Source organism: Tachysurus vachellii, chromosome 4 (genome assembly GCF_030014155.1).
Source record: "Tachysurus vachellii isolate PV-2020 chromosome 4, HZAU_Pvac_v1, whole genome shotgun sequence".
NCBI lineage: Eukaryota > Metazoa > Chordata > Actinopteri > Siluriformes > Bagridae > Tachysurus > Tachysurus vachellii.
In genome coordinates, this window is record NC_083463.1 from 23015392 (window position 1) to 23041785 (window position 26394).

General features: G+C 39.7%; 1 protein-coding gene across 1 annotated transcript in view; it reads left to right on the top strand.

Annotated features, from left to right (window-relative positions):
* LOC132844775 (contactin-4) overlaps nucleotides 1-26394 on the top strand; it is a 105496-nt gene that overhangs the window by 48588 nt on the left and 30514 nt on the right. The window contains exons 8-16 of the mRNA XM_060868585.1: nucleotides 4184-4368; nucleotides 4869-5011; nucleotides 5151-5280; nucleotides 5400-5550; nucleotides 12288-12415; nucleotides 14771-14943; nucleotides 20621-20738; nucleotides 21256-21414; nucleotides 25645-25794. Of these exons, the coding sequence (XP_060724568.1) occupies nucleotides 4184-4368; nucleotides 4869-5011; nucleotides 5151-5280; nucleotides 5400-5550; nucleotides 12288-12415; nucleotides 14771-14943; nucleotides 20621-20738; nucleotides 21256-21414; nucleotides 25645-25794 (1337 nt within the window). The remainder of the gene's footprint in view (nucleotides 1-4183; nucleotides 4369-4868; nucleotides 5012-5150; nucleotides 5281-5399; nucleotides 5551-12287; nucleotides 12416-14770; nucleotides 14944-20620; nucleotides 20739-21255; nucleotides 21415-25644; nucleotides 25795-26394) is intronic.

Sequence of the window (26394 nt, forward strand, 5' to 3'; positions counted from 1 at the left end):
ATATAACAAAAAAGAAGTGCATTCAGATTAGAATTACTATACTGTACTAAATAAATAAATAAATAAATAAATAAATAAATAAATAAATAAAGTTAAATAAAAATAAAGATCTCACAAGTCAGTTGAAGAAATCACTTTTTTTCTATTTCTGTTTATCATGCAGTTGTCAGGACTCTGACCGGACTTTGGCCATGTGCCTTTTTGTTTATGTTCTGTGTTCACTTCCTGTGTGCGGGCCATGTCACCAGCCCGAGTTTTTTTTTTTTCGGTGTCCTGCGACATCGCCCCGCACCTGTCCGGTGGGGGGCATCGCTTCACTTCCGGTTTCCGTGAAGGATGCCGCCCCACTTCCTGTCCGCGGGGGGTGTTGCAGGCCCGTGTTTTGCCCCATGTTTTGGAATTCTGTTGACTTATCTGTTCTGTGGAGGATTTTTTTTCCCGCCCTCCCTCCCCTTCCTGGTTTCTGAGAGGTGGGTCATTTCGCGGCGCGTCGGGGGTTGCACTCGGCCCCCCTTGCTCGACTGTGGATGTCGCTCGGCCCCCCTTGCTCGGCTGTGGACTTGCCGTGTGCCTTGCTCCCCCTTCCCGGACCCATCGGGACTGTCAGGACAGATTGGCGCGTCGGGAGCCGCACCTCGAGGGGGGGTACTGTCAGGACTCTGCCCGGACTTTGGCCATGTACCTTTTTGTTTATGTTCTGTGTTCATGTGTCTGCCCCGCCCTTGTCTTTTCCTCCCCGCCTCTGCAAACCTGTCCCTCATGTTTGGTTAATTATTTGTACTATTTAGTTGAGCCGCGTTGCCTTGAGCAGCGCGGAATCCTCTGTTTTCTTCGTCTGGGTTTGTCTTTGTCCTGTTTAGTGTTCTTTTAGTTAATAAATCCTGTTTTTGTTAAGCTGTCCTGCATTTGGGTCCGTTTTTACCCTCGCGCCCGTGACAGCAGTTAGTAAACCAATAAGAAATTGATGCTATATTTGCATACAAGGCAAATATCTTCTTCTTCTTTCCACTTTTCCTGTTAGGGGTCACCATGTCAAATCATCTGTTTCCACCTAACTCCTCCAAATCTTTCCTTTCACACCAATTACCATCATATCCTCTTTCAACACATCCATATATCTCCTCTTTGGTTTTCCTCTTGACCTTTTACCTGGCAGCTCCATCTCCAACATCCTTCTTCCAATATAACCATTCTCCCTCCTCTGCAAAAGTCCAAACCATCTCAAACTAGCCTCTCTGTCCCCAAAATGGCCAGCCTGAGCTGTCCCTCTGATGTGCTTGTGTTTTTAATCCTGTTAATCCTCATCACTACTAAAGAGAACTTCAACATCCTCATCTCTGCTATATACATCTCTGCCTCATATCTTTTCCTCACTTCTGCAGTCTCTAACCCATACAGCATAGCTGGCCTCACTACTGTCTTGTACACCTTTCCTTTCATTCTTGTTGACTCTCTTCTGTCACACAACACTCCTGACACTTTTTTCCACCCACTTCAACCTGCCTGAACTGGACTCTTCACCTCTTTTCCACACTCCCCATTACACTGAATGATTGATTCCAAATACTTTTACTCCTGCACCTTCTTGACATCAGCACCCTGTAACTTCACTGTTCTACTTTCCTCTTGTTCATGCACATGTATTCTGTCTTACTATGACTGATTTTCATTCCTCTTCTTTCCAAAGCAGACCTCCACCTTTCTAGGTGTTTCTCCACCTGCTCCCTACTCTCATTACAGGTCACAATGCCATCCACAAACATCATTGTCCACAGAGATTGCTGTCTGACTTCATCTGTCAAACAAGAAGAGACACAAAGCCGATCCTTGATGTAGCCCCACCTCCAATTTGAAATCCACTGTCTGACCTAGAGCACATCTCACTGCAGTCATACTCCTCTCATACATATCTTGAACTACTCTGACGTATTTCTCTGACAGTACTGACATCCTCATTCAGCTTTCTCTAGATCCACAAATACGCAATGCAGCTTATTCTAACCATCTTCTAACCATTCTTCATTAACATTCTCAGAGCAAAAATTGTATCAGTAGTGCCCTTTCTGGGCATGAAGCCATACTGCTGCTCACAAATACCCTCTTTCTTAGCCTGGTTCCCACTACTCTTTCCCATAGCTTCATTGTGTGGCTCATCAACGTTATGCCTCTGTAGATGCTACAAATATGCACATCACCCTTGTTCTTAAAAATTGGCACTAGAACACTTCTCCTCCATTCCTCAGGCATCTTCTCACTCTCTAAAATCCTGTTGAACAATCTAGATAGAAACTCTACTGCTGTCTCTCCTAGACTCTTCCACACCTCCACAGGTATGCCATCTGGACTAACAGCTTTTCCACTCTTGAGTCTTCCTGGCCTCATCCTTTATAATCTTTCCTATTTCTTGCTCTACAATATTCACCTCTTCTTCCTGTCTTTTCCCCTCAATATCCTCACTCATCAGCTCCTCAAAAAACCCCTTCCTTCACTGCACACTCTGCTAACCTGTTAGCACCTTTCCATCTCTATCTTTAATCACCCTTATCTGTTGCACATCCTTCCCATCTCTATCTCTCTGTCTCACTAATCTATACAGTCCTTCTTGCCTTCCTTTGTGTCTAATCTGGCATGCAACTCATCATATGCTTCCTGTTTGGCCTTTGCCACATTGCTTTATACTCTATGCTTCTATTCATTGTAAACTGCTTTCTTCAGTCCTTTCTACGTCCCACTTATTTTTAGCTAGCCTCTTCATTCTTCATTTTTCGACTTCCAACACTTGGTCATCTTTTCTATCTTTACTCTCCTCTTCTTCCTGACCACCAGAGACATCTTATACATCACCATCCAATGTTGTTTGGCAACACTCTCTCTACCACCACTTTGCAGTCAATAATCTCTCTCAGATTGCCTTGTCTACATAGAATGTAGTACATAGCACTCCTACCGCCACTCTTATATGTAACTCTATGTTCCTCTCTCTTGTTAACTACAGCCATTTCCATCTGCTTTGCAAAGTCCACCACTATCTGTCCTTCTAGATTCCTTTCCTTAACACCAAACCTGCTAATCACTTCCTCATCACCTCTGTTTCCCTCACCAACATGCCTGTTGAAGTCAGCCCCAATCACTTTTCTCTACCATCTGGGAATACTCTCCATCACTTCTAACTCCACCACCATATAACTCACGCCAGAATCTCTTCTTCTTTTCTAACTCATAACCTACTTGTGGAGCATAATCACTGATGACATTCACCATTACCCCTTCGATTTCTAACTATAAACCCTGTCTGGCAATCTTTTCACCTCAAAAACATTCCTCACAAACTCATCCTTCAGGATTACTCCTACCCCAATTCTCTTCCTATCCACACCATAATAAAACAGTTTGTATCCCCTCCAATACTACATGTTTTGCTCCCCTTCCACCTGGTCTCATGCACACATAGTATATCTACAGTACCTTCCTTCTTTCCATCATGTCTGCCAGCTCTCTACCTTTCCCTGTCATTGTACCAATGTTAAGAATCCCTATTTTTAGACCTATACTCTTGGCTTTCCTCCTCTTGCTCTGCCTACAAACCCTTCTCCCTTCTCTCAACAGTAGCCCAATTTCTGTAGGTACCCTGTTAAACCAGGCCTCAACCATTCCAGTATGGAATTCACACTGATGATTTGCATGTTTAAATTTGCCACGTTTTATTCTGGATGCCCTTCCTGACACAACCTTCTCTATACATCCAGGCCTGGGACCGGTACAGAAATCACTGGTTGCAACCCCTGTGGCTAAATTATACAAGGCAAATATAGAATGTAAATAAATAAAACTTGCCATCAAGAAAACTGCTTGTCAGTATCACTTGTATTAAACAGTATGAGCATTTGACAATTACATAGGTCTTAGATCTTAGATGCACTTACAAAAATGTATATGTCAGGAACTGCATAAGCAAGTGTATTTAAGATTCTTTACAATCTGAAATGCTCAAATGATTCTAATATGCTATTATCATTATGTTTCTGGATAAATAAAAAAAAGTTAGATTAGCCTTTACAAGGTAAAATTAAATAAGGCATTTTTTCCATTTCGAAGAATTGAACATTTAAATTTATAAGTTGTTTCTGATATTTATTTAGTATTAACCATGATACTAACATGGCATGATTGTCTTATTGGACAGCCCAGTGCCTTCTATCTCTTGGAGAAGAGTGGATGGAAGCCCTTTTCCTGGAAAGATGAAAATAAATCAATCAAATGGCGTCCTGGAGATCCCTTATTTTCGGCCTGAGGATGCAGGCTTTTATGAATGTGTTGCAGAGAACTCCAGAGGCCGTAGTGTTGCAAAAGGAGACCTCATATTTAATGGTAACTATAACTTACAAATAGGTAATTATAGGAAAAAAAATGTAATTGCATTCTGTAAATTGGATTTTCGGTAGATTTGGCTAAAGAATGCTTAAGTTAGAAATACACTGCTTTGAAATTCATGTCAATTAAAAAAAAAAAATCTCTCTACTTAATCTTATATCTATTATATAATGCTAATAGCTCTGTTACCTTTACAGCAGGGAAATCAATACAAGATGCTTTAATTGTATATCAGAAATTGGGAAGCATGGCAACCACTATTTAATAATGAACACCTGCAAATGAATATGCTTTAATAGCAATGGCTAAGGTAAACTAAATAAAATGACTTAAGTGCCAGTCTTTGGATTGGTCGTGAAAAGCAATTTTGCTCATACTGAGAATTGACCATATTAAGGTATTAAGGAATTAAGGTAGGAAAAAAGTAAGAGAATAATGTTTTTCTTAATGATTTTGCTTGTAGTCACAGAATATTTGTGCTCTCTCCTTGATTGTAGATGTAGAACATCTGCATTGGGCTCAAACTCTGCGTGATGCCAAAATGGCTATTGATTCTGATCTGCACTGGGAGTGCAGGGCCAATGGGAAACCCCAGCCTGTGTACAGATGGCTTAAGAATGGGCAAGCCATGGTATCTGAGGTGATAAATTTCATTTGCTATGCCTTGAAAATATTTTGTAGTATAATAATGTTTAAGTATAAGTTAAACTTGGATTAGTATCCAACAACATAGTATATGCAGGTATTAGTGACTCCTGATGGTATCATTTTGTCCTCAGGACAGAATCCACATTAATGCAGGCAAGTTCATTCTCTCCAAAGTGAACCTAGAGGATTCAGGGATGTATCAGTGTTTAGCCGAGAATAAGCACAGTGTCATTTATGCCAGTGCCGAACTCAAAGTTGTGGGTGAGTGACCAAATTTTTTTTTTTTATCTAAGCATCAATAGGAAGCCGAATATACATTGACTTTGAGCCACATGATTAAATGTTAACAGCCAATTTTTTATTTTTTTTTTGTTAAAAAGCTTCTCCTCCAGACTTTTCTAAAGGTCCAGTAAGGAAGTCCACACTTGTTCAAAGAGGAGGTGAAGTCATCATTGAGTGTCAGCCACATGCATCCCCCAAGCCCTCCTTCACATGGAGGAAGGAAGGCAATCTGCTGCAAAACAATGAGAGGTAGGGAACACTGGTCAAATGTGCAGAGATGATATGCAAATGACTTCAGGTTGGATAAATTTAAGAAATTTACCCATGTACCATGGGTAAACAAAGTTTCCCCAAATAAAACTCATGTAATTAGCAGAATTAAGCTTTGATATAATAGTTTAATAATATTAAGATGTTTGGCTAACACATCTCTCTCTCCTGAGGGACTTTGCCCTTGTCGGTACAAAATCATGTAGTGTATTTGTCACCTTTTCCTTTTAACTTATACCACCCCAGAGGTTTCTGGGATCTTAATTAAGACAGAATTAGTGATATAAGCACTTGTCCATGCACAGATGCTGTTTGTTAGACACTATTGTACTGTATTATTTTTCCTGATGGCATTTTCTCAGAAGACTGCATGCTTAATGGCACACTAATTAATTCACTAGGAGTGCAGTCTCTGGCCCATGGGGTTTGCATAGGGCAGACAGTCTAGCATGGTCATGTTAGGACAGGAGAGATAGTGAGGGGGAGAGAGAGAGAGAGAGAGAGAGAGAATCTAACATGGCTGTATCAGGACAGGTGGCGAGAGAAGCGCATGATCTCCAGTAATAGATTGGGATGAATAGACGGCCATGGCGGGTGTCTATCTACACTAGCGGGAATGCTGCCGCTATGACTCACTGCTGCTGTCTGCAAGCCCCAGAGGAGCCGAGTGATTACTGGATGTGAGGGTAAGAGAGAGATGAAGAGATATGGGAAAGAGGAGAGGGAGAGGCAGGTGGAGCAAGACCAAGAGTTTTTATTACTTCTGAATGTGTCTAACTATGTCAGTGAACTGCTTTGGCCATACTGTGCTACAGTCATGTCAGTAAAGTGATGGTGATTAAGAAGTGAGAGAGAAAGACAGAGAGAGAGAGAGAGAGAGAGAGAGAGAGAGAGAGAGAGAGAGAGAGAGAGAGAGAGACTAGAGGAGCATGAGTTCATAATACTGTGTACAGACACAACAAACCAATAAAATCTATCAGGAATTGATATGACAGAAATAATGAGAGAAAATGAAAGACTTTATTTTAGTACTTCTAAATATGTTCAGCCATGTTATTTATATCTGTTTTTAATGCTGCTACTTCTATACACAGCCATGACAGTAGAGTGATCCTGAACTAAACACACACACACACATACACATACACATAAACACACACACACACACATACACATACACAACCACACAGTGTTGTAGGGTGGCTTGGGGGGTGGTGGAGGAACTGGTGCATTGGGGGTTGGAGGCCAACACACACACACCACACACACAGAGTGGGAGAGAAAGAGAGAGACAGAGAGAGAGCTCCTGACACACACTCACCACAAACTCAAACAACGGTAGACAAAAACAGAGAGAGAGAGAGAGAGAGAGAGAGAGAAATCTGAATCAGATTAAATCTGACAGAAAAGGGGTGTGTTTGAAGCATTTTATTATTCTTGTATCTGTTCAAAAATATCTGTACATAGTAAGTATTCCTCTGCCAATTCAGTAGTGCTTAAAGCCATGCCAGTAAAGCTTGTCTGAATTGGATGAGGCATCTAGAGAAACATACACTGAAGAGAGACAGAGAAATTTTGATGTCAGAAGATATACTGTAAATGTGATGTGTGGTGGTTGGAATAAAAGAAAAACATGAAGCATATACTGTTTTGCTGTTTTGCCCTTGTGCCTGTGCACAGGTTGACATGATCATTGCACTGATGTGTTCCGGTTAAGGAAGTTATGGTTAAGATTAAAGAAGTGATTAAGGAAGTGACCATCCTTCCCAGCCTCATGCAGCTCTAAATCAATGTGCCTCGCCCCATTCCCCACAGCCTTTTTTTTCCGTAACTCTCTGCACTTGCAAGCTCTCGCATCGATTAGCTCTCATATTCCATGAGGCGGCCCAGCTGCAGAAAAGTAGGGAGGAAAATGATTACGAAGATGTGTGCATGACTTTATGAGAATTTGAATGTAGCCAGAAGTTTCTTTTCGGTAAGCAGATATTTCTCTTTTTTCCCCACTCCCGTCAATTTTTTTTGCTCATTGACCTAAACACAGTGTTTTGATTGTAATTGATAAATAAGAGCAAAAACAATACCAGTGCCTAAGTGCCTAGACTACCTTTCAAGTTGTTGTAAATACATATTTATTTTACAGAAATGGGTTGATTTCTCTGTGATGTTCTCTGCTTTGCCTTTAAATTGATTGAACTGACAGGGGCTAACCTAATGTGTTATGTTGTTTGTGTCTGGGTTACTGTCTATGTGTGTATTTTTCATATTATTCCCATTAATTAGTAAGCTGCAGAGGCAATCATGAATGGCAACCCATAACATTTTATACTGTCTTTAGTTCTTAGTCTTAATTTTCAAATGCCTTTTAAAATATTTAGGTCTTAAAGTTTGAAAAAACTATTTTGCTGCTCATTAGTAATGTACAACTATAGAACAAGCTGTTCTATGATAAAGAGCCCATTGTTATATATGTATTTTTATTTGTATGTGTGTTTAATTCTAAAATATCAAATCCACACTACTGTAGGTCAGTCATTAAGTTGGATGAGACCCACTCCTGCTAACACACAATCAAATTATTTTTCTTTTCAAATTTGTCCTACCTTCACTTACACTACACTCAGCCAATTACATAATTGATATAATTAATAATATTCATGTCTGATTTTATCTCTTAGTTAATATTAAGGTCACAATAAGCAGAGAAAGTGAGTCAGCACTCTCTGGCCTCTATACACCTTCTATTTACCCTTTTCAGAAGAATTGTTAATCTGACATTATACTTCAAAGTAGTGACATGATAAGTGTTTTTTTTTTAATTATCAAGGTTTCATTTACTACAGAACTTTCTGTCTGCTTTCTCAATTTCCACTAATTTATCATTATAAATATAATTAATTAATTTAAAAATTCAAATAGTCTTGGTTTACAATTTAAGTCTGAATCAAGATTGTCTAACACTTCAATATTTTCATCTCATTATGGACAATACATTACATAGACCAATGACCCTCATGTATCGCTGATTTAGTAGAGTTTGTATATTTCCATAGGTCATATCTAATCAGTCTATATCAATCATAAATATTAACCTTAAGTTAAACATCAAAATGACGAGGAAATAGTTAAAGAGCACATCAGTGTGGCATGCACTGAATCCTCTGGAAATTCAGCTTAGTCACTACAGCTCTTCAGGTGCCACAGACACACAATAACGTTTCCTTTCAACTGAGTTCATGTTTAATTTATTTTTTCTTGATTTCTTACTTGCGTTTCACATATTTTTCACTAAAATCACGTGCAATTGAAATAATTAAGCAATGTAAAAGCAAAGTAAAGTTTGTAACTTAAGTATAAATTTGCAGTAACCTATTCCAAGTACACACGGATCAAGCTGCATGTTAGTCACCTAATATGTACATGTAAAGTGCATATTAAAAGCTTTCTATCTCAAAGCTCTTTGTTCATCTTGTTGCAAAAAATTTCAACATATTTTCAGTTCAACACATTTTTTTTTCATTTTCTGTTCTAATTGTATTTTCCAAAAATTATTTGATGTCACTGTTGAACATTAGCATTTGGGTATATTCAACAGAAGAGTAAATTAAAGCAGTGAATTTTGTAGCAGAAAAAGGTACTTGTTTACAGCAAAGGTAGCTTTAGATCATATAAAGTTAGTAATTAAATGGTACCGGGAACTAAATGTGTAGTCTGACACAAAATATTGCATTGTGAATTGTGTGAACGTGGGTTAATATATTTCCATTCAATTTCAATTCAATTCATTCATTCATTCATTCATTTTCTACCGCTTATCCGAACCACCTCGGGTCACGGGGAGCCTGTGCCTATCTCAGGCATCATCGGGCATCAAGGCAGGATACACCCTGGACGGAGTGCGCAATCACACACTACGGACAATTTTCCAGAGATGTCAATCAACCTACCATGCATGTCTTTGGACCAGGGGAGGAAACCGGAGTACCCGGAGGAAACCCCGGATGCACGGGGAGAACATGCAAACTCCACACACACACGGCAGAGGCGGGAATCAAACCCCCAACCCTGAACGTGTGAGGTGAACGCGCTAACCACTAACCCACCGTGCCCCCTCAATTCAATTCAATTCAGTTTATTTGTATAGCATTTTTAACAATTCTCGTTGTCTCAAAGCAGCTTTACAGAAGTATGGAAACAGAAGAGAGAGAAAAAGAAATAAATATATAATAATAAGAAGAAAAAATAAGGATAACGTTTAAAATTAATTTAAAAAAAGATTAACTTTAAATTTAAAATACTATATATCTATATGGTTTGTAATCATACTATAGCACAGTATTAATGATGGTAATCTCTGTTGTTTAACTTGGTAGATTCAACAAAATAAACAACCTCTGCATGTCCTGTTTAACATTCACAATTATTGTTCTCTCCTAATGGTATAAATTTCATTGCATCTTTTGTCAACTAGATAACCAACCTGTCATGAACTGTTTTTATGAGTTACGTTGCTATGCATTTGTTTTGCCTTAGTGCTAATTTTCTTACTTTTCCTTAATTGGATGATGCAGCAGTTAAACAAACTAATGCAGGATTTAGCTGTTGGCTAGCATATCATATCAGTGAGCTTAGCCATAAGCTAGCTCTCAGATTATCTAAAAATAGCAGTGCACAGCTCTTGTTCTGGGAAGTACACACTCACGCCAAGAAAACAAGGCTGGACAGACATAAAGGTTTTTCCCGTTCAACGATGTTAAGCCAAGTTAGATTGTTCTTAGATTGCCTTCAGCAAATGGAGGGTGACCGTAAGAAGCCATGTGGTTTCAGCAGCCTTGCCTTGTTAAAGGAAGACTTCCAGCACCAGAGGGTGTGTGTGTGTGTGTGCACATCAATGGACATATTGAATTTTTCTAGCAGTGATTTATTCTGTCTGAATTCTTGGTCTTAATTGAACAACCAGTTCAATTAGTCTTGTTAATAAACCCAGTTAATCTAGGAGATGTGACATGATGAGGTTTTTCAGACTTTGATTATGTTTGCATGCAAATGTATTCGAATTACATCTGACATTGTACACTCTAACTTCATAGCTATTTTTTTTCATGTCAAATTCATTGCAGAATTACAAAGGCACAAATTGTTACTTGCAATGTACTGCTCACAAAGACTGATACTGATATGGTATTTAATAACATACTCATAAGATTCATACCAAATTCAGTCCATAGTTGACACATCTGAACTGTCTTCTAGTGGCCTACTTGCAGAATGAAGAACTATGCTCTTTGATTTTAAACTGTTTTGGCAATTACAGCATTCCATTGTCAGTTGTAAGCTGTTGAATTTTTGAGAGTTTGAGAGATTCAATAATCCCCTGCCAAGCCAAGTCAAGTAAACTAATGTTTACTGTTTGTTGCCCATTACATAAATTTCCTGTATGTCCCTCATTTTGCAGCTTACACATGTATACTCATATGATATAAAACTCATACGTGTATACTTGTATAATATAAAAACAAGATGAGGAAACCTCTTCTAGATTGCATAGCTAATTAACATTTTTTGCTAAAATGACACAAAGAGGGCACTAAAATAATTGACTGAATGTAAAATTCCCCAAAAAACAAAAGACTGGTAACAGAAACTCACTTTACTTTTTTGATAATGAGCTTTATTAATTAATAATATAACTTTGTATATAGTTATTTCTAACTGTAGTTACAAAACATGTCATGTTAACATTTCATGGGACAGTGAGAAAATAAACAACCAATATATTTGTTTTTATTTTGCTTCCTGATGTTGGTGTAAAATAAGTATATATACCATCATAAACACTGCAACACAATCATGTCTGCAAATTATTCAAATAAATTTCTAATCATTGGCAATGTGTGGTTTTTGATTTCAGTGGGTTTCTATGAAGTTTACTCTTTACTCACAGATGCAATTCAAAAATATTGACATGAAGAATAAAACCAGGGCAGCGATCTGCCCATTGTGAATTAGCCTCTAGTAATCAATCAGGTATGCCATGAAACATTTTACTCAGCTCTGTTTATCTTTCTTTGCTTTAAATAATGGCCGTGGGAGGTGAATGTGTCTGTATACGCACAAAAAAGGTTTCTATCTGTAAATTATGTACTTTTATGTCATAAAAGTCATTGTCAGTTACAGATTTTGGCTAATAATCAAGAAAAATACACTGGAAACAGGCAGTTTTTCTTAACTAGCATTGTCTGTAATCATGTTTTCTTGACTAACAAGAGTTAACTGCAGTGTTGGCAATGAACTCCTCTTGCTAAGTTTTATGTTTAAAAATGTTTTTTGAAGTTACTGCACAGTTTGTTTTGCTTAGATTGCCAGTACTACATCCAGATGGCTGTCATTTCATGTAGTCTGTTCATTAGTGCCTTCCCATAGTATCACATGGTATTGGAGGTTGGAATAAGAGCAGTTTTCATAAGCATGTGTGCAAAATGAGCAAAGTTTTAGGCTGATCCCTATAACATACAATATTTCAAATCTGTGGGTTTAACCTGCTGTAGCCCACTACAAGCCCTTTTTAAGATTACATTAAGAGCTTCAGAATGACTAATGTATGAGTACTAGGGTTTTATGTTTTTTTTGTTTTTCACAGAAGCTGTCTCAGTATGACTTTCTTTAAAGCGCTTATAAAAGGGGGACCATGATTCATGCATGTTACTTTTCTTCAACAGAAGGAAAATCTCAGAGGATGGCACCCTGCGGATTGGCAATGTGAGTGAGTCAGATGCAGGTAGATACACATGTGTGGCACGCAACCTGTTCGGTGTGGCTAGCAGCACAGGAAGCCTGGTGGTCAAAGGTACAATTCCACAAAATAACCCACTACTCTTTGTCTTACACTTGTCTAAGAAAAGTGTCAGCAAAATATGACTAAGCCAAGCGTGAAATTGTTAATGAAATATATAGTTGTTTTATGTCACTGCCAGTTTTGACAGTGCTATAACTCATCCATGTTTTTCTCAGTTGTGAAACATTGGTCAAATCAGTAGCATGAGGAAAAACCTTTGCCATCTGTAAGAATGAGAGCAGAATGCTTTTCAATGTTTCCTGCTTCTAAATAGTATGGTTAAATTTTAAAAAGCATAAATTTATGTTCTATATTTCTTTTTGGTTTGTATAAACTTATTTTTAAAGTTTAAAAAAGAAATGCAAATGAACACGTGATGACTTATTAAAGTAAAAAATTGTACCAATAAAACATTACTTCTCACAACATCTGCCCCATGTTAAATGTGCAGCTGTCTCAGACCTGTTAATCAAAGAAATACTGACAGCAGTACAGATACACCACAGCTGCACTTTCAAACTTATTCTGTCTTTTATCAGGAAACAGAAAAAACGTCTTTTTGAGTGACAAGGGCTTTGTAATTGTTTATTCAGCAGTGTCAAATTCTTTATATTACATATATTATATATTAGTAAACAATTTGCCCCTTGTTGACTGATAACAGCACACACACACACACACACACACACACACACAGACATGCAATTTTTTATTTTTCCAACAAGCAAAGTAGAAATATTGGAGAATACAGAAAACAAATCATATCAATATTAATAATGGGTAAATAAATAGTAGCACCTTCTCCATGTATGACAGCTGACAATGTCAGCGGATACTTCACACTAAAGTTTAGTGAATAAACTACTGCTGCTCGTGTTGATCAGTACCTGATGACCAGTCTATAGATATGTCCTAGGATGCCATATATGAAGACCAAAATTCTATTCTGTAATTTTATTGAGGAATGGCGGGTAATCTAGTCATGAAGTCTTCCTCAATGATATAATCAAATGTGCAGCCAACATCTAGGGTAAATAGCTTTTTGAAACACCCCTGTTGTATTATTAGAAATTTGAAAAAGTTACTGAATCATACTTACAAAGGTTGTACGTTTTTAGAGAAAAAAAATGTAAATTTATTTATATTTATTTTGTTACGATGTATACTGATTGTGACTTGTACAGTCCTTTGTGATCATAACAACCATTGAGAATGTGGGATAGAGGTTTTATGGTTTGATGCAGGCATTGGGGGATAAGAACTAGAAGTCCAGACTGAGAGATTGAGTCTGGGGAGGACCTAGATATAAACTACACATTTCAGAATATCCTCACTGAGTGTAGTGTTTAAACAGAATTAATTAGACACAGCATGATTTGGAAACTTGGGAAAGACATGCCAGTTTCCACTGTCATTTCAGTACAGCCCAGTGTTGTTGGTGTTTGTATAAACACACAAACACACACATGCACACACATGTTTGTATCTAAATGTATGTTACTATCCTCATGAGGACTTTCCATTGACATACACTACCTACAAAATAATTTTGTAGACACCTGACCATAACACTCATGTGCTTTATGAAAATTCTATTCCAAATTTAGTCCCCCTTTTATGATTTAAATTATCTACCACCATTCTAACTTAGCTAGGAAGTATTTTCATTAGATTTGCAATATGGCTGTCTTATTCCACCAGAGCATTAGCAAGATCAGGCACTGCTGTTGGATGATGAGGTCTGGCACGTAGTTGATGTTCCAGTTCGTCCTAAAGATTTCAGTGGGGTTGAGCAGGGTTTGTGCAGGCCATGGTGTCTACAAATGTTTGGCCATATATAAATGTACACATTTATACAGCCAGTTAATGCTACAATGCTTTAATAAACTTAAATTTAAAACTAACATTAACATTAACTTCCCCCTCCAACACACACACACACACACACACACACACACACACACATCTATATACTTATTTCCTAATTATATTGCCAGAACTGAGATCATGATGTGATCTAGATACAGCCACTTGCAGACCCGTGCTTCCCGTGCAAACCCGTGCTTTGGTTAGTTATTGTTACTAAACATGCACATAATTACACATCATAGTTCATATAGAAATTCGGGCCAATCAGTCATCACTTGAAGAATGTTTGAAGAATCGAAGCAATGTTTAAAGAAAGAAAAGTTTCACCATTTGTTAACATTTACCTGACCTGAGACTAATGACTGGCTGAGTTTATTATTGGTGTGACATAACTTCCCATTCAGACTGTAGACCTAATAAAAAAGTTTAATTATAGTTTATAGTAATCTAGTAGAACAGAGGAAAAGGAAAAGTCAAAGTACATTTTTTTTCAAACAGAACCAACCAAAATTACAGTTCCTCCACTGAGTATGGATGCCACGGTGGGTGAGAGCATTGTTCTGCCATGCAGGGTGTCCAGAGACTCCAACATGGTCCACATCTTCAAGTGGTTCTTCAACGGGAAACTTGTCGATTTCAGCCGCCATGAACACTTTGAGATGATTGGAGGGGTACGTCTCTAAAGATAGATATCCGACACTCTCTGAGTGTCTGAGTACCATAATGCTTTTAAATGCTATGCAGGTTCTTTCTTGAAAGCTTCTTATTTAAAATAAAGTAAGGCTGTTGTGCAGCTGTGGCTGCTAAAACCTCAAGACCTCCCAATGCATTTTTTTAGCTCTGTTTTTTCTAGTGATAAGGGATGTGAAAAAACAAGAGCCCTACCTGGCTGCTCAGTGAGTGGAAAAGCACAAATATGTCTGATTACAGGATTTAATCCACACATTAGACATAAAAAAAGTCTTTCCATGCAAGAGGGCCTTCAATTTTATTTCCTGCTCATAATCAAAAAGTGTGGACTTGCTCATCAGAAAAACAAGTAAACTGAGACATCTTGATTAGCTTTTTGTAATGCATTTAACAGTATATTGTTGCTATGGCTGTCTGGCATTTGTTTCTTAAACTCACTGAAGAACAGAAATAACCATTACAGTAAAAAATAGTGGTATGATGTATGGTTTTATATGGGGATTCTTGTCTGAGTGTCTGTGTTGTCACTAAAATATCAAGTATCCATCACAAAATGTAAAATAATGCCTAAGAAATACATTACAAAATCATGTCATGAAATGTAATATGCATATCAAACAATCTTATTTTATTTAACCAGTAACAAAGAAGTGCTTAATCATATCCTAGGCTACTAACGTAAAAGTGTTATTTGTATCTTTGAGACTGTGTATTTTTAATCTCAAAAGAAAGCTAATGTATTCGCTTTCTTCATGTAATATGTATGTAATATATGTGCATATACACTGAACAAAGTTATAAACAAAACACTTTTGTTTTTGCCCCATTTTTCATGAGCTGAACTCAAAGATCTAAGACTTTTTCTATATACACAAAAGGCCTTTTTCTCTCAAATATTGTTCACAAATCGGTCTACTGTAAGTCTGTGTTAGTGAGCACTTCTCCTTTGCCGAGATAATCCATCCACCTCACAGGTGTGGCATATCAAGATGCTGATTAGACAGCATGATTATTGCACAGGTGTGCCTTAGGCTGGCCACAATTAAAGGCCACTCTAAAATGTACAGTTTTTATCACACAGCACTATGCTACAGATTTTCACATGTTTTGAGGGAGCGTGCAATTGGCATGCTGACTGCAGGAATGTCCACCAAAGCCGGTGCCTGTGAATTTAATGTTCATTTCTCTACCATAAGCGATCTCCAAAAGTGTTTCAGTGAATCTGGTAGTACATCCAACCGGCCTCACAACCACAGACCACATGTAATCACACCAGCCTAGGACCTCGAAGATTGTCTGACACCAGCCACCCGGAAACTACTGCAACAATCGGTTTGCATAACCAAAGAATTTCTGCCCAAACTGTCAGAAACTGTCTCAGTGAAGCTCATCTACATGCTTGTCCTCCTCATCAGGGTCTCGACATGACTGCAGTTTGTCGTCGTAACCAACTTGAGTGGGCAAATGCTCACATTTGATGGCATCTTGCACTTTGGAGAGGTGTGTTATCTTCATGGATGAATCCCCGATTTTCACTGTACATGGCAGACAGCGTGTATGGCATTATGTGGGTGAGCGGTTTCCTGATATTAACGATGTGGATCAAGTGGCCCATGGTGGCGGTGGGGTTATGCTATGGACAACAAACACAGGTGCATTTTATTGATGCCATTTTAAATGCACAGAGATACTGTGACAAGATCCTGAGGCCCATTGTTGTGCCATTCATCCATGAAAATCATCTCATGTTGTAGCATTATAATGCACGGCCCCATGTTGCAAGGATCTGTACACAATTCCTGGAAGCTGAAAACATCCCATTTCTTGCATGGCCAGCATACTCACCAGACATGTCACCCATTGAGCATGTTTGGGATGCTCTGGATGTATTCAACAGGGTGTTCCAGTTCCTGCCAATATCCAGAAACAAGCCATATTCAACAACCTGATAAACTCTATGTGAAGGAGATGTGTTGCACTGCGTGAGGCAAATAGTGGTCACACCAGATACTGACTGGTTTTCGGAGTTTCTACAGTTAAACTGCACATTTTAGAGTGGCCTTTTATTGTGGCCAGCCTAAGGCACACCTGTGCAATAATCATGCTCTCTAATAAGTATCTTGATATGCCACACCTGTGAGGTGGATGGCTTACCTCGGCAAAGGAGAAGTGCTCACTACCACAGATTTATTCAGATTTGTGAACAATATTTGAGAGAAAAAGGCCTTTTATGTACAGTCTCAGATCTTTGAGTTCAGTTCATGAAAAAGGGGGGCAAAAAGAAAAGTGTTGCGTTTACAGTATAATTTTGTTCAGTATATATTTAAAAACATAAAATAAATGCACTTATTTCATGCTTTGTATTGGGTTGTAATACAGGGTTCCCTTTCAAGGACACCTTGATGCCGTGTCATGGCTTGACATTATAGGAAAACTTCTTCACGAAAGGGTTGTCTGAAACTATTGTGAAAGCATACTAATCTGTTGGTTTATGGTGGAGTGGAGCACGCCAGCAACACCATAATTGGGCATATACATCACATAACTACAGCTACTTTGTCTTCAGGAGGCACTCTGTGTATGATTTGGTGTCAGTGACTGTTTTATTTGTCTAGTCTAGGGGTTGGTGGCATTTCAGAAATTAGAGCACGAACACAGCCGGAAGCCTGAGCCTTCCTCCAGACACCCTTGACCCTAGTCTAGTTCTCTTATACTAGAGAGAAGAAGGCTAGCATCACTAAATAGGCCCCCCTCGTAAGGATAGGGTGGGCAGTCAGCACATTCAGGGCCAGGCTTGTTAGGGAAGACATGACCTAAGATCAGTCATCTCTGCCAGGCAGGCCAAACTAAATGTGACTTAAATCAGAACTGAAGACTGGTTTGTGACAATGAATCTGATGGACACATATTTTCACATAAACATCTTTAGAGAATTCTCAGATTCCATTTAAGAGGAAAAGCGCACCAGTATCACATTCTCCCTTTCGGCCTAGCTTGTCTCCAGGTACTTTCATTAAGTGCATGGATACTGCCCTGGCTTTTCTTCATCTCCAGCAAATACATGTACTTAATCATATAGATGATTGGCATATATTATGCCAGTCAGAAAATATGGCATCCAGACATCAAGAGACTCTGATCTCTAAGCCGAGGTTGGAGACCATATAGAATAGTAGGGCTCCTTCTATGGGAAAACTATATCCTATAAACGGAGGCTATTATTACCTCTGGTGCAATCAGCACCAACAGGACCAGTCTATTGCTTCATTGGAACAGTGCTGGAATTCCTGTAGACATGCTTATTAAATGGCAGCCATTGCTGTATTAAGCAACATTTTGGGAGCCTCCATAGGAAAGCACCTCCTGGTCTTTCGATTTCTGTGCAGTTCCAGGTGATAGAGGCCTTTCTGTAGCCCACAGCTATCCACCGGTACCTCTCAGTGGTCCTGGAGGGGCTGTTATAAGCCCCACTTGAGTCCAAGGAATGAGCCTCTCAGAGGTTTCTGACCCAGATCTACACTTAGCCTTGATATCTCTAAACAGAATAGGGGACTTACAGCCCCTGCCATCTTGAGTTGCTCCAGGTGTGGTTAAGGCTATCTTGCGGGCCTTCTGTCCTCAACCCAATGAAAAGCAGGAGCAGGAGAGACTGTACCTGCTATGCCGGTTTCATGCTCTCAAGCATATGGCGTGAGTCCACCTACCTTAAAGTCTGCTTTGGCAGCTGCTTGAAAGGCAATCCAGTCTCCAAGCAGCACCTGATGCTTTGGTTAGTGGAGGCTATTATGCAGGCCTATGTGGTGCACTGGCATGACTTTGCCTCTAGGCATTTGTGCTCTCTCTAGTAGCAAGCTTTGAAGTGATAGACTTTGAAGTCTATCGATGGTTCACACTGGTTCACTAGGTTACAGACTTAGGTTACCAAGAGCCCAAAATTCTGTTTGGGGATGCATTTTTAAAAACACGAAAAAAAAAAAAACTAGGAAAATAAGCACTAGTTTAAATTTTTCAGGAAGAGGTAGGTCTTCACCCATCGTTTGAAGATAGCCAGTGACTCACATATAGGGGAAGTTCATTCCACCACATTGTTGACAGAACAGAAAAGGGTCATGATGTATACATTACCCGAAGAGATTGTAGGACCAGTTAAGCAGTGCTAGTAGATCAGTGAATGAGAGGTGCAGTGCAAGGGGTGATAAGAGCTTTTAGGTTAGAGGGTGCTGGTCGATTTTTGGCTTTAAATCTGATGCGTGAGGCTACCGGAATCCAGTGGAGGGAAAGCGGTGGGGTGGTGTGGTTGAACTTAAGCATGTTGAAAACAAGTCGTGCAGCTACAATTTGGATCATTTCCAGAGGATGAATAGTTTTCATACAGTAGTTAGACCTGAAATGACAAGAGACTGAACAAGCTCCCAAGCAGCCTGTGTGAATAAAAAGAGCCAGATCCTTTTTATTGTATATTGAATATTCTAGAGAAGCAACCTGCATAAGCATGCAACAGCTGATTATTCATGCTTACCCCAAGGTTGTGAACTGGGGAATTACCTTGGATGACCAGTAGTTCCATTTTGATGGGATATAGCTTCAACAGATGAGCTGTCATCCATGATGATATGTCTGCCAGTCATGGCAGAAGCCATGGTATCTGAGGGAGTTAAGGAGACTGTAATCATAATAGCAGTGGTAAGAAAACCCATGTGAGGATATACGTTTGCAAAGAGAGTGGGTATCAAGGGAGAAAATGAGCAGACCAAGAATTTATCCCTAGAGGACACCAGTTGAGAATCTGCATAGAGCAGATATCACTCCCCTCCATGATACCTGATATGAGTGAGCTTTCAGATAAAAAGCAACTCATTCCAATGAATTCCAAGACTCCTGAGGCTGGACAAGAGAGTCTTGTGGTTGACTGTATCAAATGCTGCCAGAAGATGTCAGCTTTGCTGATCAAGCAGCATGTAGTTTCTCAGTGGAAGCCAGAAGGGCAATCTCTGTGGAATATGCTGTTTTAAAGCCAGATTAGTTAGGATTTTGGAGGTTGTTCTGTGAGAGATAGAGAGACAGTTGATTATGTAGACACCTGTTCCATCCTTACAACCCTGCAGGACACACATCTCCTGGTGTTTGGCAACATTGGGTTTGGTGTTGTGATCAGTATTGGCATAGCATCAAGCATACGAAGCAGTGTTCAGTTCACTCGAAAGGGAACTACACCAGGCTATGCATATGACCTGGTTTCCTAAGTAGGGAACAAGATGCTGCGTCACCTTGCCACATGTCTTAATGACCTCATTAAGCAAATAGTTTGGGGTGCTTTCATACAGAGCTTCAGACACTGCTTCCATGAAGGAGCATACCCATATTGGGTATACCCATACCCATACCAATAAGGAGCATAAGCCATGATGCAGTATTTCCGTTCTCTGGTTACATATTTAAGCTAGTGTAGTTAAATAACCTAGTGTAGTTAAATGCTAGTGTAGTTACATACTTAATCTAGTGTAGCCTTATTTTCCTATAATTTGCCATTTAGTAGTTGATTTTGAATTCGTTTTAAAAATATTGATACACACAGCAGGCTTAAGAAGAATTTACAAATTTTTCAAAGTAACCTTTAACTCAACTATGTCTTGTAATACTCTTTTTTGTCCTCTCTAGGGAGCATCTGGTGATCTCATGGTACGTAACATCCAGCTAAAACACACTGGGAAATTTGTGTGCATGGTACATACTGTGATGGACAGTGTCTCGGCAGCAGCTGATTTGATTGTCAGAGGTACATAAAGCTCCACAGATGTTCTACAACTCCAAACCCCATCCTATGTCTAAAACCGATACATGTATTACCTGTTTTTCCATGATGTTTCTGTTACAATGTTCCCCAACAGTAAACATTAAAACACTTTAAACTTTGTATACTACAACCTGTTTGACAGATTAAATGTGTTTTTCCATAGATTATACAATTCCCTCTAGCCATTCTTCCAAAAATTACTTTCTTATTTGGTGTTATGTATAACATTTTCAAACCACTTGGTGAGCCCAGAACCTTTTGAGTAGGGATGGGGTCATGGTACATATATGAGCAGATAATAAGGCCAGTCAGAATAAAATTGTATTAATTTGCAGTGACCCTTCCCTCAAATCAAGTACATTATATCTAACATAGATTTGTTTTATTTTTTATTTATCACCTGCATTCACTCTTATTGTCTAAATTAAAATAAAAGATAGTATAAGGTCCTGTCACATTAGCTCATTAAGGTTAAAATTATGTGTTTTTTTTTCCTTAGGGCCCCCTGGTTGCCCTGAGCGAATTTTGGTGGGGGATGTCACTCCCTGGACAGTTCAGGTCTCATGGAGTCCCAGTCCTGATAATCACAGCCCTATAACACATTACATAGTGCAGGCCCGAAGTGATTTCTCCATTGGCTGGCAGGCTGTAAAAACAGGTATACAGATCTTATTGTCAGGGATCAGCCCGGACTTTCGGCCACGTGTGTTTGTTGTTGTTCCTCGTCACGTGTCTGCCCCGCCTTCCGTCTGCTCCTCCCTGTCACCACACCTGCTCCTCATTGTGTCATCATTGTCTTGTGTATAAATGTGAGCCGCGTTATTAAACCCCATTCCTTTGAAGATATCCTGTGTACGGGTCTGTCTCCTTCCTTCCCTGGTTGTGACAGAATGAATCCGCTGACAACTCGGACCCAGCAGGATAGCTTTTTTCGTCGTTATCCCCCCTAGTTTTATTGTCGTCTTCCCCCGGACTGTTCCATCAGTCCCCTAGATCCATTTTAATCATCGTCTCTCCTTGGACTGTTCCGTCAGTCTTCCTCATCCTCATCTCCCACGGACTGTTCCGTCAGTCCCTCTGGATCTATTTTAAGATCCAGAGGGATCTTTTTTTTTCCCGGTGCCCTGCGGCATCACCCCGCACCTTGCTCCGGTGAGGGACGTTGCTCCATTTCCGGTTCCACCGAGGAGGACGACACCTCACTTCATCCGCGGGGGATGTTGAAGGCCCATGGCGGAAGATTATTCCCGCCCTCCCTCCATTTTCCCCAGTTCGTCGAGGCGAGGGTTTGGCCATGGTGCATCGGGGGATGCTGCTCGGCACGTTAGCCCGGCTGTGGACGTTGCTCGGCCCCTCAGCTCGGCGATGGACGTCGCTCGGCCCCTCAGCTCGGCGCTGGACGTCGCTCGGGCCCTCAGCTCGGCGGTGGACGTCGCTCGGCCCTTCAGCTCGGCGGTGAACGCCGCTCGGCACTACAGCTCGGCTGTGGACTTCACTCGGCCCTACAGCTCGGATGCGGACGTCGCCTTGGCCCTTTAGCTCGGCTGTGGACGTCACTCGCCTCTCTGGCTTGCCGATGGCAGTGCGGATTCATTAGTTATGTTTGATTACCCTAGTTATTGTTCAGTGTCATCATCTGTATTGTTTTAGTTCTCGTCCTTTTTATTGTATGTGTCTTTATCATTTATTAAACCCCATTCCTTTGAAGCTATCCTGTGTACGGGTCCGCCTCCTTCCTTCCCGGGATGTGACACTTATAAAGATACATATTTACATGACACTTACCTAAATAGTCATTGTGTAATATATATGCCCTCTTCCAGCCACCAGAGGGAACCCACTCCCGAATATTGAACCACTTCCGGTCTGCCCTCTTTTGGGTTCTTTAGATATTTAAGCAGTGTTATTCGAGAAGTATTGTTTCCTGATGTTACATACCATGCCATTTGATTTTGCAACCTTAGACTGTGTATGACCTTGATTGTGGTTTTCCCGACTGTGATTATCTCTGTGTATTTTGGATTTGTTTGCCTATTTATTCTGATGATATGGTTTTGACCTTTTACCTGTTTTTTGACACTGCTATTTGGATTATTGTTTTGGATTTGTCATTGTGGACCTTTGTATTTTTCTCATTAAAATCCGCAAATGGTTCTGAGACCCTCCACTTCGGGGCATTCATTACAAAATTCTTTATATACAATTGATCCAGTAGACATTTTGAAGTTCCAAGCTCTCATCATCCAACAAGGGAAAATGATGCTAGCTTATCAGGAGCAAATTGCTGTGTTACTTGGACAAAGCTGATTTTTGTTGGAGGAATGCCAACACCTTCTTCAGATACATCTGTATTTCTACCGTGGTAAATCCAATCACCAGAGTGCAACCTGTCCGGAGAAGCGCTTATTCTGAGGCTCTAGGGTGGGCAGGTTCTCTAATTCTCATAGTCTAACTGTTCTTGTTTATATACACCTTACTCATGCTACCCATTGTCTTACAGCCCTAGCAGCAGTTAATTTGATTGAGCACTAAGTCATCGAACAGTTTACCCACGATTCACCACCCCTCTCCACCTCACAGTGGTTGACAATCAGCCCATTGGAGAGGGCTACATAAGGAAATTTCCTTTTATGTCCCTTGTTCACCTGCTAACACGATCATCTTTGGCTTCCCATGGCCATGGGTGCACAACCCCATGTTTCCATGCCAGGACAAAGAGCTTATTCAATGGTCCCTCTACTGCAGGAACCACCAGCTTGTGTCTCACCAAACCTGGCCCTCTCTAACCACTTCGGTGGAGAGCCCAGTAAGTCATGAATTGAGACCCATTCCTCTGGATTACAATGACCTTCTAGAAGTGTTTAGCAAGGAATGGGCCACTGGACTCATACCTCACCGACCATGGGTTTGCTCTATAGACAAACTGCCTAATATGATGCCCCCCAAAATCCGAATATACCCATTGTCCATCCCCAAAAACCAAGCCATGAAGGAATACATTGACAAAATCTTGGCTGCGGATTACATCCGTCCCTCCTGCTGTGGCAGAATTTTTCTTCACTGACCTAAACTCCCTTACGGTACACTACCAATTTCCTCTCGTATTAGTGCCTGCCACCCTCGAACAACTTTGGGAGGTATAAGTATTTCCTTAGTTAGATCTACAGAGCAAATTTAACCTCATCAGTGAAAGGAAAACTGCCTTCCACACCAACAGGGGGCACAATGAATACTTAGTTACAGTATGCACTAACAAATGTGCCGGCTGTGTTCCAGTCATTCATAAACGAAATCTTTAGAGATCCTCCTGACCACTACATGTTTGCCTACATTGATGATATACTCATCTACTCAGTGAACCTGGATGATCACATTTGACCCGTACACACTGTGCTCTCCTGACTGCTAAAACATCAGGTATATGTGAAGGCCAAAAGGGTGAGTCTTACAAAATGGTCCCTTGGGCTATGTCATCTTTCAGAATGGTGTAGAAATGGATTCAGGAAAAGTTCAAGCTGGTACTTACTGGCCATTACCTACGACAATCAAAGAATTTCACCGTTTTCTGGGTTTCGTCAACTTCTACTGCCGGTTCATCCGGTACTATAGTTTGGTATCCTCCCCATCACAAACATTCTCCAGGGTAACCCTAAGAGACTGCACTGTGCTGATTCAGCCTTTTGTAAACTGTAAAGATCAATTTCTCTACAGCCTGGCACCAGTGCACCCTTTATCGAGGAAGTGGATGCCTCCAACTGTGGAATCGGACAAAATTATGGACAGACAACACTGTATAAACATTAGGATTTTGTGCATGCTAAATATCCTTGGTATCTGTGGCAAGTTCAGAACAAAAAATACCCTTGGAATACAATGTGTATACATGACTGTATTTTCTAGTAAATAGATACTTACATAAGATACTTACATAAGATGTATGTAAGTATAAACATTTTCAGTGGCTTAGCTTAACTGTTTTCAACATTGTAGACTTTAACCAATTAAACTTTACCCAAGTAAACTCAAATAAATTTATTGAGTACTTTGTTGGGAACATCTTTACACATATACACTCATGAAATGTTATAAACCATCAATCATTTGGCAGCTGTACAATGCAAAAAGAATTGGGGAAAACTGGAATTCACAGTCATGTTGACCAGCGCATGATTGGTGGTGTCAGTTGAGCTGGTTTGAGCATTTCTATAACTGCTGATCTCCTGGGATTTCTATGATAAACATCAATTCTCTAATGCCTTGTTCATGAAAGAGGTTAACAGAGAATGGTTAGATTTGTTTAAGCTGACTGAATGTTTATAATCACTCAGATAACCATTTTTTACAATTGTGGTGAATAGAAAAACATCTCAGAGTGAGCATGATGTCTAATATTTTGGTGGATGGCCTACAACTGCAGAAGATAGGTTCCACTTCTGTGAGCCAAGAACAGAAACCTGTAGAACAATTTAAGTCTAGGAACATCATGAATCCATATAGCCAATGTGCACAGTTCAGGCTCGTGGAGATACTGTAACTGTGTGGGAAATGTTTTCTGGAAACACTTTGGGCCCAATTTAACCAATCTTTGTTTAAATGCCACAGGAATAAGCATGATTCAATCATATCAACAAGGACCAGAATAGCAAAAGTAATATGTTGAGGAATCCATGCAATGGTCATTTGAGGCTATTTTGAGAGCTAATGGAGGTCAGTTTTAACATGGTGGACCTTATAAAGGGTTTGGTTAGTGTTTTCCATCATATTCTAGTGTATATTTACTATTTGATTTTTACAATAATAATTATTTATTTATTTATTTGTTTCTTTGTTTACTTGATATAACAACACTGATACTGATTTACAGTATGTAAAATTTCTTTAATCCTAGTTCCTGATTCTGTGCCTGGACAGATGACACATGCCATTGCAGTAGGCCTGAGGCCATGGGTTCAGTATGAGTTCAGGGTGGCAGCCATAAACAGTGTCGGTGTGGGTGAGCCCAGTACCCCAACTGAGGCTGTTCTGACTAAAGCTGCAGGTACAAATCTAAACCCTAAATCCCTAATTTCCTATATTCCTTTTCCTAAACCCAAAAGTTTCTTTACTTTTCCTGTTTCTTTTTTTTCTCCTCTACAATACCTGAAGCTCTTTATCCTCCTCATTTTGTCTTGTCTCCATCTCCTCTCGCCACTCTTTTACTCTCATTTCCTTCCGTTACTAATGTTCAAGGCCCACAGCGGGAATGCTGTTTAACTCCGTAATTAAATTTAATTTAATTCACTTGGAGAGACTCATCTTGATGGCAGATTTGCCATGGGAAATCTGTGATCATTGTTTCCTGTCAGTCATTGCATTTGGCCCCAAATCACCAAATAATCTTCTCACAATTAAGACACAAATCATGCGTGCAACTATCTGATAAACACCAGAGGAGATTTTGCTAAATTGACTGAGAAACAGGACTGATGGTGTTTGTATTTTATGTGGTAACTGAATAATTTTGGATATTTTTGCTTCCTCATACATCAGTTAATTTTTACTTTTTTTTCTTACATCTGAAGTTTAAATATGTCATGCTGTACATTATAACAATTTTGATGTGGTACATTATCAAGCATTTCTAGCATTGTTGTTCATA